We start from the raw sequence: 12,084 nt of genomic DNA, 5'->3' as shown, positions 1-12,084 counted from the left end.
TTTGCGTCTGGATAAAAATGGATAAGAATATAATTAAAACAAACAATAACAAAGAAATTGTGTAAATATAAATTATGAAAGCGCGAATATATATTAAAAGTGGTTAAAAGAATACTTTGTCTCTCTCTCTCTTTCTCTATTATTATCATTATTATTAAAATGAATATTCATTGAATGAATGTATGAATTAAATAAATAATGCGAACGAATGGTCGGTCGGTCGGTCGTTCGTCGTCATGAAAAAGTTTTTAAATAAATAAAACGAAAAAAAAAAATTTTTACTTTTAATAAATAATTTTATCGTGTCATTAGATTTTATGTTTTTTAAAATAATTCTTCTTATTCCACGTTTTTTTTTTTTTTAATCCTTTTTTTTATAATAATATAAATTGGTTTAAATATAAATATATAAATTTTTTTTTTTTTTGGAATGTACGACTGACAAAAATAAAATTAAACTTTTTTTTTGGGTTTGTGTTTGTTTGTTGTTTGTTTGTGTAATTTATATAAAAAGAGGGTAGAAAAAAATTTTTTTTTTTTTGTACATTGGGGATGTTTTTATTATTATCATTATCATCATCATTGAGTTTTTTTTTTTTTTGAAATAAAACAAAAATAAAAATGAAAAAAAAATGTTTTTCCAACTTTTATCGTTTTACGTTTTGTTTTTTTGTTTGTTTTTTATTTATTTCCCCCCCCCCCCCAGCTCCCCCCCATTTACCCTCCATTAAAAAATATTTTCAGTCGTTTTCGTCCGCCATTTTTTAAATATTAACAAAGTAAAAAAAAAAAAAAAATTCGTTATTTACAAATAATAATTAAATAGATCGAACCCAATAAAATAGAAAATCATAAAAATAAATCAAACGAGATTAAAAAAAAAAAAAAAAATTCATTCCATTTTGATACGTTTTTAAATTTCTCTCTCTCTCTCTCTCTCTCTATCTCTTTTTATAACTATTCTTCTGCTACCCCCAACCTCTCTCTCTCTCTCATATTGTGACCCCATCTGGGATTGAGAGGGTTTTTCTAATAATTGCATCAATAAATAAAAGCCTTTTTAAACGACAATGTAAGCCTTTTATTTAAAGAATCAAGAGATTAAATACCAAGGGATGAAACTTTGTTTTTTTTTTCTATCTCTCTCTCTCTTTCTCCCAAAAATTTTTTTTTCTTAAACCATCTCTATCTCTCTCTCTCTCTCTCTCTCTCTCTCTCTCACTATAAATTATGGTTATAGTTATTGAAATAAAATTTAAATTTTGATATGAAAATTTTCCATTTTTTTATAAATTTTAATAAAATTTTATTGAAACTTTTTCGAAAATTTTCCTCCGAAAATAATAATAATAATAATAATTAACGGTTAATTGCTTTCGTTTTTTTCTAATAAACAAATTTATAAATAATAATAATAATAATAAAAGACTGCAGCAGAACGTAATTAATTAATTGTTAAGGATAATATTAAAAAAAAAACAATTTAAATTTTTGACTAACAGATTTTAAGAAATTAAAAACGGAAACGGGAAAAAAATTGTTTAAAAATTGGAAATTTCTCATTTTGTTAGGATATAAACATTTCAACGACACCATTTTGACATATTTTTTATTTTAAAATAACTAAAAAGAAGTGTAAAAATCTTAACAAACTAACTAATTTTAATTAATAACTTTTTAAATTGACGTTCGAAACCGTTAAAACCGTTAATTTTCATTTTCAAAAAAAAAATATGCGCGCACGATGAATAAATATTTATGTTAAATTTTTTTTTTTTTTTTTCTACTCCCTCGTTTTAAAATTTTAAAAATTTTCCCGCTTTTTTATTTCGTACGCATAGAGAGAGAGAGAGAGAGAGAGAGAGAGAGAGAGAGAGTTGATGAATTGGTCGTGTGCGAAGCGGGGAGAAGAGGTAGGAAATGAAAAAAAACGAGTTTTTAGAGAGGGCGGTGAAAAATGACGTAATAATGCGTCGAATTCGTCGTCGTGGTTCCCGTTCGTAACATTGAAAAATTTAAATAATTGTGTTAACGTATAATAACGCGTTGAGATTTTTTTTTATATATAAAAGAATTTAAATTAATTTATTGTAAAGAGAGAGAGAGAGAGAGGTTTTAAAAGTAATAATAATTTTTTTTGCTGATTCGCGCGCGCAAAAAAATAATAATAAAAAGCAGAAGAAAAAAGGAAAAAAAAGGAAGGAAAAGAAAAAAAAACGGTCCCTGAAATTCATTTTAAAAAAAAAATCGTATAAATTTTCTTTTTCTTTTTTTTTTATTTCTTTGCTTTTTTTGCTGCCGTTGCTGCTGCTGCTGTTGCTCCTCCTTAAAAAATATTACTCAGTAATTTTCTCTTTTTTTTTTCTTTTTTTTTTTTTTACTTCTATCCTATCAAAGGGGCAGCAAAACGTGCGGAACAACTTTTCAAAAGTGGTGAATTATTGTTTTCTAGAAAAGATAATTTCTCGGAAGTTGTGAAACTATATTGTAAATTTAAACCACTTTTTTTTTCTCTACTCTCTCTATCTCTCTCTCTCTCCTCTTTTTTTCTTACCCCTCTCTCTCTCTCTCTTTCTCTCATACTTTTTATTTTCCTCTTACATTTTTCCTACGAGTAAACCGTTTTTTTTTTATTTTCAGGGCCCGAAGCGTAAACTCTGCTTCCACGATTCCACTCTCTCTCTCTCTCTCTCTCTTAGCGTTTCTTCAGGTTAATTTATAAAAGTTTTATTCGACCAAACATTTTATTCTCTAGGCAAATGAAAAGTTAAATTAAAAGCATAAATTATTCAGAATGAAGCTTTTTTTTTTGTTTGTTTCCTCTCAGAGATTCTATAGATGAAAACCTTTTTTAAAATATGAAAAAAATGAAAGAATGAATAGGAGAGAAGAAGAAGAAGGCGGTGAGAGAAAAAATGAAAGAGAAGAATAATGAAAAAATTATAATTATTAAACTTACCATTGTAAAGGACAGCCATACGACTTGCTATGTCAACACCGCTTTGTGCCGGTGGTGGACTCGGTGCTGTTGCTCCTGCCGTCGGACTTGAGGGTCCCCAATTATTAGGTCCTGGAATTGGGGCCCAACAGGTTGGAGACGTGTTACAAACGTTCGTATCACCGACAACATCAATTTCTTCTTCTTCTTCTTCATTTCTATTTTGTAATTGTTGTTGTTGTTGTTGCTGTTGTTCCGTTTCTATTATTTGAGGGTCACCTCGGTCTGCCCAAGGATAGGCTTTCCATTTTTTTGCCATCAAACAACGTGGCATTTTTATATTTACCGTTTCCTTCCAGTTTTTTTTTTCTATTATTTTTTACCGACGACGATTGTTTTCGTGCACACACACAAACAAATTTTTTACCTTTTTTAAACACTCGGTGGTGTGTTTAAAACGCGCGCGTAAAATTAATCGAAAACAAAAAAATCCTTATCCGGTTAAATATTTAAACTAATTTTAAATGTTTTGGTGTTTCCGGTTACATATCATAATTAGGGAATGTTTTTTTTTTACATTTTTTAACCTTTTTTTCTTTTTTTTTTTTTTTTTTTTTTTTTTTTTTTATAAACGCGAATTTTTTCTTCTTTTACAATCGATGTTGTTAATAACGATCCCTGGTTCCACGACACTTTTCGTACATTAAAAAAAAAATTATCACTTCACTTTAAAATAACTTTTTTTGAATGTTTTTTTTTTTTTTTTAACTCGCGAAAGGTTTTTTTTTTTTTAGAAAAGAGTGGAAAAAAACGGCAGTAATAATAATAATAATAATTAATAGTAATAGTAATAATAATAATAATTAAAAAAACTTAACGAAAATTCCCCAGATTTATATAAAATACATTTAATTTAGGAGAAAGAAAAAATTTTTTTTTCTATAAAGTTATTTTAAAAATACACAAGTATAAGACTAGAGAAAATTTTTGTTTGTTTGTTTGTTTCTTGTTTGTTATCGTCGACGAAGTTGTGGTTTTAAAGAAAAAAAAAAAAAAAACCTAACAAATTAATCACGACACAATAAAAAAAAAAAAAAAAATTTTTTTTTTTTGTTTTTACGTTATGTATAATAATATGTGATGAAAAAATTTTTTGACATCGTCGAAGGCATACAGGAAAATGACACCAAATAATAAAACAAAAGAAACCAAAAAAAATAACCCCCCCAAAAAGAAGAGAAAAAAAGATGGCCAAACACACGGCGCCCACCCGGTGGCAACTCTGAATATCTGATCTCGAAATTATTAGTCGTTCCTTTTTATAATTTCCATGGATTGAGAAGTGGCAGCTGGAAGGGATGCTTCCCCTAAACAATTTGACTTAGCCCCTTATTAAACGCGCAATCGCATCACCGCTACGACCGTTACGTTTCATCCCCACCTAAATACATTCGGCATTAAAATTTTTCTTTCCACTGTTAGTTTAAAAAATTTTTGAAAATATTTTTTTAAGATGATGGATTTTCCATAAACTTTTTCGTTACAACCAAATTCATCTTACGGTAAATTTATATTTTTGAAAAACCAAACGATTTGAAACTGAAGTTTTTTCCTTCATTTTTTCCTTCCTTTTTTTTTTTAATAAATTATTTAAAATCGAAATTGGAAAAATTCAAATCGAAATTAAATCGAATATTTATGTTTCGTTTTCGAAAAAAAAAAAAAAAACAATATGGCGGAACCAGGAATTTTTCGAAAAAAAAAAAATGAAATTAATTTTTATTTTCTTTTGATGTCTACGAAATTCATAATTTAAATTAATTAACTATTATTAAATCGCAAAAAAACGGATTAGGGTTAAACTCCTACGTCTGCTGCCACTTTTTTTTCTTCCCTATCCCCACCCCTCCCCCCCTTTTTTTTTTTAAATTAATTTTCCGTAAAAATTTAAAAAAAAAAAAAAAACGAAAACGCGATAATGATAACTTTAAACATTTTCATCCTTTTTAAAAAAAAAAAAAAAACATTTTCCAAATGAAAATTGGCAACGTTGTAAAAAAAAAAACATCATAATTTTTCTTGTGATATTATTATGATAATTATTATTATTATTATTAGCGTATCGTACGATTCGGGGCATTAGTAAAGTTTTTTTTTAAAAAAATCGATGAATTTTTTCTTTTTTTTTCCTACTGGAAAATTTTCGTGCGTTTTTTTTCTTTTTTCATTTTCTTATTTTGGAAAAAAATTCAATCTCACGTGACTGAATATTTTACATTGGAATGTTACATTTCATGCCGCTTCCCCCCCGCCAACACCACCACCACCGCCTTCCTATAATTTCATCTCCCCACTTTCGTTCTTATATTTTTCATTCCAGTTCGTTTCTTACCCTTCCCCCCTCCCGCCGCCAAGTTTAAATTAAACGAAAAAAAAAAAAGAACCGGGTTAGCAGAATTGTTTTTTTTTTTTATCGAAATCATTTTTTCATTTAATGATAATAATAATAATAATAATAATAATAATAATAATAATAATAATAATAATAATGTTATTAAGCCGTCGGTTATTTTAAATCGGTTAAAATCAGATATCAGATTCATCGTTTGTTTGTTTGTTTATTTTGTTTTCATACCTTTCTTCCAACCTCAAGCCTCCAGCCTTCAGCCTCCTCTTTCTCCTCCTTTCTTAACGTCCGTGAGGATGATTTAGGGCGGACTGGAAGAAAAAAATACCGCCGAAAATTTTATGACGTAAATAATAAAATGTTTTTGGCTGATGCGAGCGAAACTTTTCTCATATATTTTGGAAAAATTCGAACGAATCAAAATCAAAGTTTTAAAAAAATCGAAACGAAACGAAAAAAAAAATTAATAATAATAATAATTTTGTAGCAGTGGTAACAACTATAAAAAACAAAAAAAATTTTTTTTTTTTTACGGTCTGCACACTGAGCGTACAGTAATTTGTTTTTTTTTTTTTTTTTTTTTTTTTTTTTAATTTTGAAAAGTGAAGTTTTTAAAAAAAATAAAAAAAATTTTTTTTTTCCAGAACGATGATTTCGATGAAGAAAATAAAAAGTTTGAAGTTTTCCAGAATGAAATATATATATATGGGAAAAGAAAATTTTTTTTTTTAAAAGGAAACCGGAGAGTAAAAATGGGGAGATTTTAGGTTGAAGTAAAAGCGGTTTTTTTTTATAAAATGGCGAACGAACACTTTAAACACGTATTAAAATATTTACGTAAACGTTTACGGTAGGTAAGGGGGACGAGGGGAGGGGTGGAGGGAGAGGAGAGAGAAAAGGGAAAAAATTTAATATTTTCGGATAAAATCAACTACCCGCCACGTGGTTTTAGAAGAAACCCTTTTTTTTTTTTTACTTCGAATCGATATCGTTTCATTTCTATCGTGACTGTAAACAGAATGAATAACCAGGTGAAATCACGAAGGCAACCGTTTCCTTTTACCCTTACAAAATAAAAACTCACCTGAGAAATTATATTTAATACTTTTCGAATTTAAAATTAAAATGCAATATATATATAAATACGATCGTCGAGGCACACTTTCCGCACACACGCACACACGCACACTCACTCACTCACCTTACCACCCTTCCCTCCCTTCTTCCTTCCCTTCCATCACTTCCTCCCCTTTCAACCTTTTATCCAATATTTTTTTTTTTTTATTTTAAATCAGACAATTACCAAAGGTGCATGTTTCAACCTTTTATTTTTTTTCCCCCTCCCTTTTCCCCTTCCTTCATCTACCCCGAAAACCTTTCCTTATTATTATTATTATTATTCCAAGGGTGGATGCCCTGGTTTGCTTTTTATTCTACTTTTTTTTTTTTTTTATATGAAAAGATTGAAGGTACCACCTGGTGCTTGGCAATTCTCGCCTCTTGCAGACACGTGCTCTCTACTACTACCACCACCACCACCATCAACATCACCCTCCTCCTTTCTACCTTTTTTTTTTTTTTACGTTTCCCGCCATTTTTTTTTTTCATTTCGTTATTTTTTAATTGTTTTTTTTTACAATTTAAATTTAAATGAATGACTTTAAAAATTTTCGTTTGTTTTGAAAAATGAGGTCGTTTGTTTAAATTGTTGTTAAAGGTTATGAACGTATTAATGGAGGATCGGAGAGGGAGACGGGAGAGGTGAGGGGGGCGAATATTGATTTTTAAAAAGTTTTTTTAAACGACGGGAAAAAAAAAATTAAAAAATTATTCGTGAAACGGGAAATATTTCGATCGAATTTAGTCAGTAGGGTTACTTCCAGTTTAAAAATTTAAATTTTAAACATTAGCAAGTAATAATAATAATAATAAAAAGAAATTTAACTGGAAAAAAAAAACAGGAGAGCGGGACAGCTGTTGAATGTGAAACAAAGGAACCACCGGTAGTAGAAAAGGTTGTGTCCTGTTGTGTGTGTGTGTGTTTGCCGGCTGAAAATTTTTTAACTAAGGGTTGGTTACTACATCCCCAAGTTCATTTTGCAGATGGATGTTATTTTAAATTTTCAATTCCAGGTCTGCACATTCACGAGAGTAACATCGGTGATGGTGGTGGTGGTAGTGGTGGTGGCATCGATTCCTGGTTTATTCTTTTCATAAACTTTTTTTTGTTAATTGTTCGCTGCACTTAACATCTTTTGTTTTTTTTTTTTCAACCCTCATGCCCTCATCAACCCTATTAGTATTACATATATATATTCAAAACAATTAATAAAATATGTAAAGTAACATAATTAAAACGTTCGGTACCTTTTTTTTTTAAACCTTTTCCGTTATTATTATTATCATTATTTTTATTTTACTGTGGGAAAATTGCATCGATTGAGTCTAGACGTGCAATTCATAAAAAAAAACATTTGCATGACGAAAGTTTCGTTAACGACCCCCCAAACAACAACAACAACAACAACTTGTGGCAACCTTTTTCATATTCCACTTTCTCCCCCCCCCTTCATTTCTCATTTAAAAATTTTGCATCGATTTTTTTCGTTTCCCTTCTCCCTCACATTTTTTTTTTTTTTTGAAGGTGAATAATTTTCATTAATGATTTCTTTTTTATTCGAAAGGGGAGTCATTAACTGCATGATTTTTTTTTTAAAGGGGGAAAATATAAAATCGTTTAAAAAAAAAAAAACGTTTTTTTTTCTGAGAAATATTTATGTATGTGCTCCCTGTTTTCCCCTCCCCTCTCCCGTTCGTTTGATTTTTCAATATACTTTCAACCGTATCATTACGATAAAATTTTCACATATACGCTTGCGTCATGGACGCAAATTTTTACGCGCGTACACGCAACACGATAAAAAGCAACAGTAAAAGTATCAATCGCATGTTAAACTACTAATGAGATTTTCTCTATTCAATAAAAAAAAAACGCGATTTTAAAAAAAAAAAAAATTTTTTTTTCTTTCATGCGATACGAATATTTAGATTTTAAATGATACCATTTTTTTTATAAATAAATTCTTCTGGAAAATCCGTGATATACGTACGATTTCGTGTAATTTTTCCAGCGGTGTAACGTCACCATCACCACCATTCTTTTGGCTGAACAATTTTTATAAATAAAAACTTCGGGAGTGACCAACTGTTGCACCCTTTATCATAAGTTTCCCTTATTAGCATCTGCCTTTTTTTTTTTTTGTATACTCGAGGGACTCCAGCGAGTGCATCTGTCACAACGATAAGTTCCATTTTGTTCCAGTGCTATGCGATTTTTTTTTTTTTTTTGTTTTTCTTCCACCCTTAAAACTCCGTGGATAATGCCACTCCTGAATTTTTTTTTCTCCCTATTTTTACGTCACGTTAAAAATCATACGACGTGTAAATATTTTTTACAATTATTATTATTATTGCGTTTATAAAGGAGATTTTCATAGAGGCAACAAGACGACGATGACGATGACGATGACGATGATGATGATGATGACGATGACGATGCCGACGACGACGATGACAACAGAAGAATTTAATCTTTTCTAGGAAAAAAAAAAAAAATTTAAATGAATAAAATCTACTTAAAAATTAATTAATTAATAATAAAAATTGAGTGAGAAAAAGAAAACAACAACAGGAAAACAGATGAAAACAACAACAGGAGAAAAAGAAAAACAAAATAATGGATCATTAAAATAAAAGGGAAGAAAAAAAAAATTAAGATTATACAGAAGAAAATGTAAAAGAGGAAGTAATTTATTTACGGAGGAAACACGAAAATAAAACTAAAAACAAGTAAAAAATAAATAAAAAAATAAAAACAAAATAAGGGTGGAAATAAAAAAAAAATATAAAGAAAGAAAAAAGTAAGAAAAAAAGGAAGAAAAAGAAAAAGAAGAAGATGAAGCGGAAAAGAGAATAGATGAATTATATTTGGCCATTTGGCCGCGGAGCTATTTCCAGAAGATGCTTTGCTCTCTGAATTATTGCTTGTCTTGCGGTTTTTAGGTTTTGCGGTCCTCCTCCTCCCTTTTCTCCTTCCTCTTCTCCTCCTCTTCCTTTTCCTCCTCCTTTTCCTTCTTCTTCTTCTTCTTTCCAGATCTCAAATGTGGTTTTTCCTTCTTACTCTATATTGATCTCCTCCATCGATTTTTAACTTTTCTTTCTTTCCTTCTTTCTTAAATAACAATAAATTTTTTTTTTTTTTTTAACACACCCGCCTTACTTTTTAAGTAATCTTTTTTTTTTCTTCTGACACGATACTTTCGCACACGAAACGATGAGAAAAAAAAAAAAATTCTTTTCTTTTAAAGCCCGCATTTCTAATAATATGCGGGTACGACATCACCTGATTTTATATATCTTACGCAGCATCTCTCTCTCTTTTTGAGTAAATAATAATAATAATAATAATAATAATAATAATAATAATAATAATAATAATAATGCCTCGTTGTTTAATTCGAATAATAATTAAATGTTACCGTATAATTTTTTCAAAAAATTTCGAAATCCGATGGAAAACATTAAAAAATCATAAGAATGATCGAGTTACAAAATCTCGCCGTTACAAAAAAAAAAATAAATTGCACGAGATAGAGAGGGAGAGGGGAAAGGGAGTGGGAGAGGGTGAAAGGGAAAGCAGAGAAATGGAAAAAACAAAATGGAAGAGAACAACAAACAGAGAACAAACATTTAAAAAAAGTGAGATGGAACTCTGGAGATAGAACGACTATGCATTTGATAATGTAAAGCGATAAAGCCAACTGCAAACCCTGTCGTAATTTATGGTTTTTGAGGCTTTGCATCGAAATTAATGGAATTTTTTTCCTCCCCTCCCCTCCCTCCCACCACTCGGAAAGAGGAACGACAACGGGTTTTTAAAAAAGGACTTCGGAAAATACTAAACAGAAAGATGGATATATACGAAACTTTTATAAAATAGAAAAAGAAAAAAATAATAATAATAATAATAATAATAATAATAAATTATTATATGAATATATAATTATTATATGAAATAATAATTTTCACATTTTTTTTCTTTTTTTTTTTTATTTTATTTAAAAAAAAAAAAAAATTTTCCGCGCGTTGTTAAATCTTAATATTTTTCCAATTATCATCATCATCATCATCATTATTATTATCATCACCACTACCCGGATTTTCATCCCGGAAAATGATAATAAAAAACAAAAATTTTTTAGAAATTTTTTTTTTTAAAATGACGACAAAATATTCATTCATTCATTCAATCAATTTGACCACGTTTATAATCCGAATAGCAGACGTTTTCTTATTATTATTATTATTATTATTATTATTATTATTATTATTATTTTTTTTTTTTTTTTATTTTTTTTTTTTTTTCTATATATTCAAATCGTTAAAATTTTTAAAAAAAAAATTTTCCTTTTGTGAATCCCCCCAACAAAAAAAAAGTTTTTTAAACGTAAAAAGAAAAAAAAAGGGAGTACAAAAAAATATCAGGGAAAAAATTCTTTTTTTTATTCGGGAAGCTTTTGGCATCGTTAAGAGAAAGAAAGAAAGAGAAAGAGAGAGGGGGAGGGAGAGGGAGAGGGAGGGAGAGGGAAAACGTAGAAATTGTATTTGCAATTTTTTTTTTTTTTTTTTCTTGATGAACCAATAAAATTGTGTGTTTGAACTGTTGATGTACGCATTTATCTTTTATTTATTCTAATTTGTGTTTTAAACATAAAAAAAACAAAAAAACAAAAAAACTGCAAACGTTTTCGGATAATAATAATAATAATAATAATTTGATTTGTTTGTTATTTGTTAAACGCACACGCACTGAGAGAGAAAGAGAGAGAGAGGGAGAGAGAGATTTGTTAACAATAATAATAATAACGATACGTGAGTTTAAATTATTAATTTTTTTTTTTTCTTGTGTAAAGAATTACGTCAATTATTTATTTATTTAAATTTTATTTTTTTCGTTAATTAACAATTATTATTATTATTATTAATAACATAAAAACGTTTTAAATTTTTCTTTCTCTCTCCCTCCCCCGCAATTTTTCTTTTGTTAATTTTTTTAATTTAATTAATTATTAATAATTATTATCATTATTTTAATTATTTTTTTGTAATTTATAAGGGGGAGGGGAAAAGTATTTTTATAATTTAAATCAAATTAGTTTTTTCTTTTAAGTTTATTGATTGTGACGCAATTTCAATAATAATAATAATAAAATTTCTAGAATAATTAACACATTAAATTTAATATATATATATATATATATATATGCATGTGCGTAATTATCCGTAAATAAAAATTTTTTTTTTAAAATGAACACATCACCCTGTTTGATTTGCAATAGTACAACACGTCTTTTTATATTCTTTTTTTTTTAAATTGATATCGTATTCACGTCATCGATTTTCCAATGCAAAATTTTTATTTTTTTATTTTTAAAAATAAAAAAAAAAAATTTTAAATCGCGAATGGATATTATTATTATTATTATTATTATTATTATTATTATTATTATTATTATTATTATTATTAATATAAACCGTTTCCGCTTACGGTAGGATGAATAAATAAATAAATAAATAAATGAAAGAAAGTGATGGGGAGTGCCATGAAATGAAATGACGTTTTATTTTTATTTTCAGGGTTATCAATCACCGATCGATCGATCGATCGATGATATAAATA

The 12,084-nt window shown here is 28.1% G+C and overlaps 1 protein-coding gene across 1 annotated transcript; it reads right to left on the bottom strand.

Moving 5' to 3' along the window:
* Positions 1–2,383: 2,383 nt before the first annotated feature.
* Phum_PHUM474170 (uncharacterized protein) lies at positions 2,384–3,272 on the bottom strand (the record flags this gene model as incomplete). Its single annotated transcript, XM_002430297.1, has 2 exons — positions 2,384–2,448; positions 2,960–3,272. The coding sequence occupies 2 exons, from the start codon at positions 3,270–3,272 to the stop codon at positions 2,384–2,386; spliced, it is 378 nt and encodes a 125-aa protein (XP_002430342.1).
* Between the last annotated feature and the right edge of the window lie 8,812 nt (positions 3,273–12,084).

The sequence above is a fragment of the Pediculus humanus genome, genomic scaffold (genome assembly GCF_000006295.1).
Source record: "Pediculus humanus corporis 1103172108253 genomic scaffold, whole genome shotgun sequence".
Taxonomy (NCBI): domain Eukaryota; kingdom Metazoa; phylum Arthropoda; class Insecta; order Psocodea; family Pediculidae; genus Pediculus; species Pediculus humanus.
Note: the sequence above shows the minus strand (reverse complement) of the source record. Positions and strands in the feature narration are given on the sequence as shown.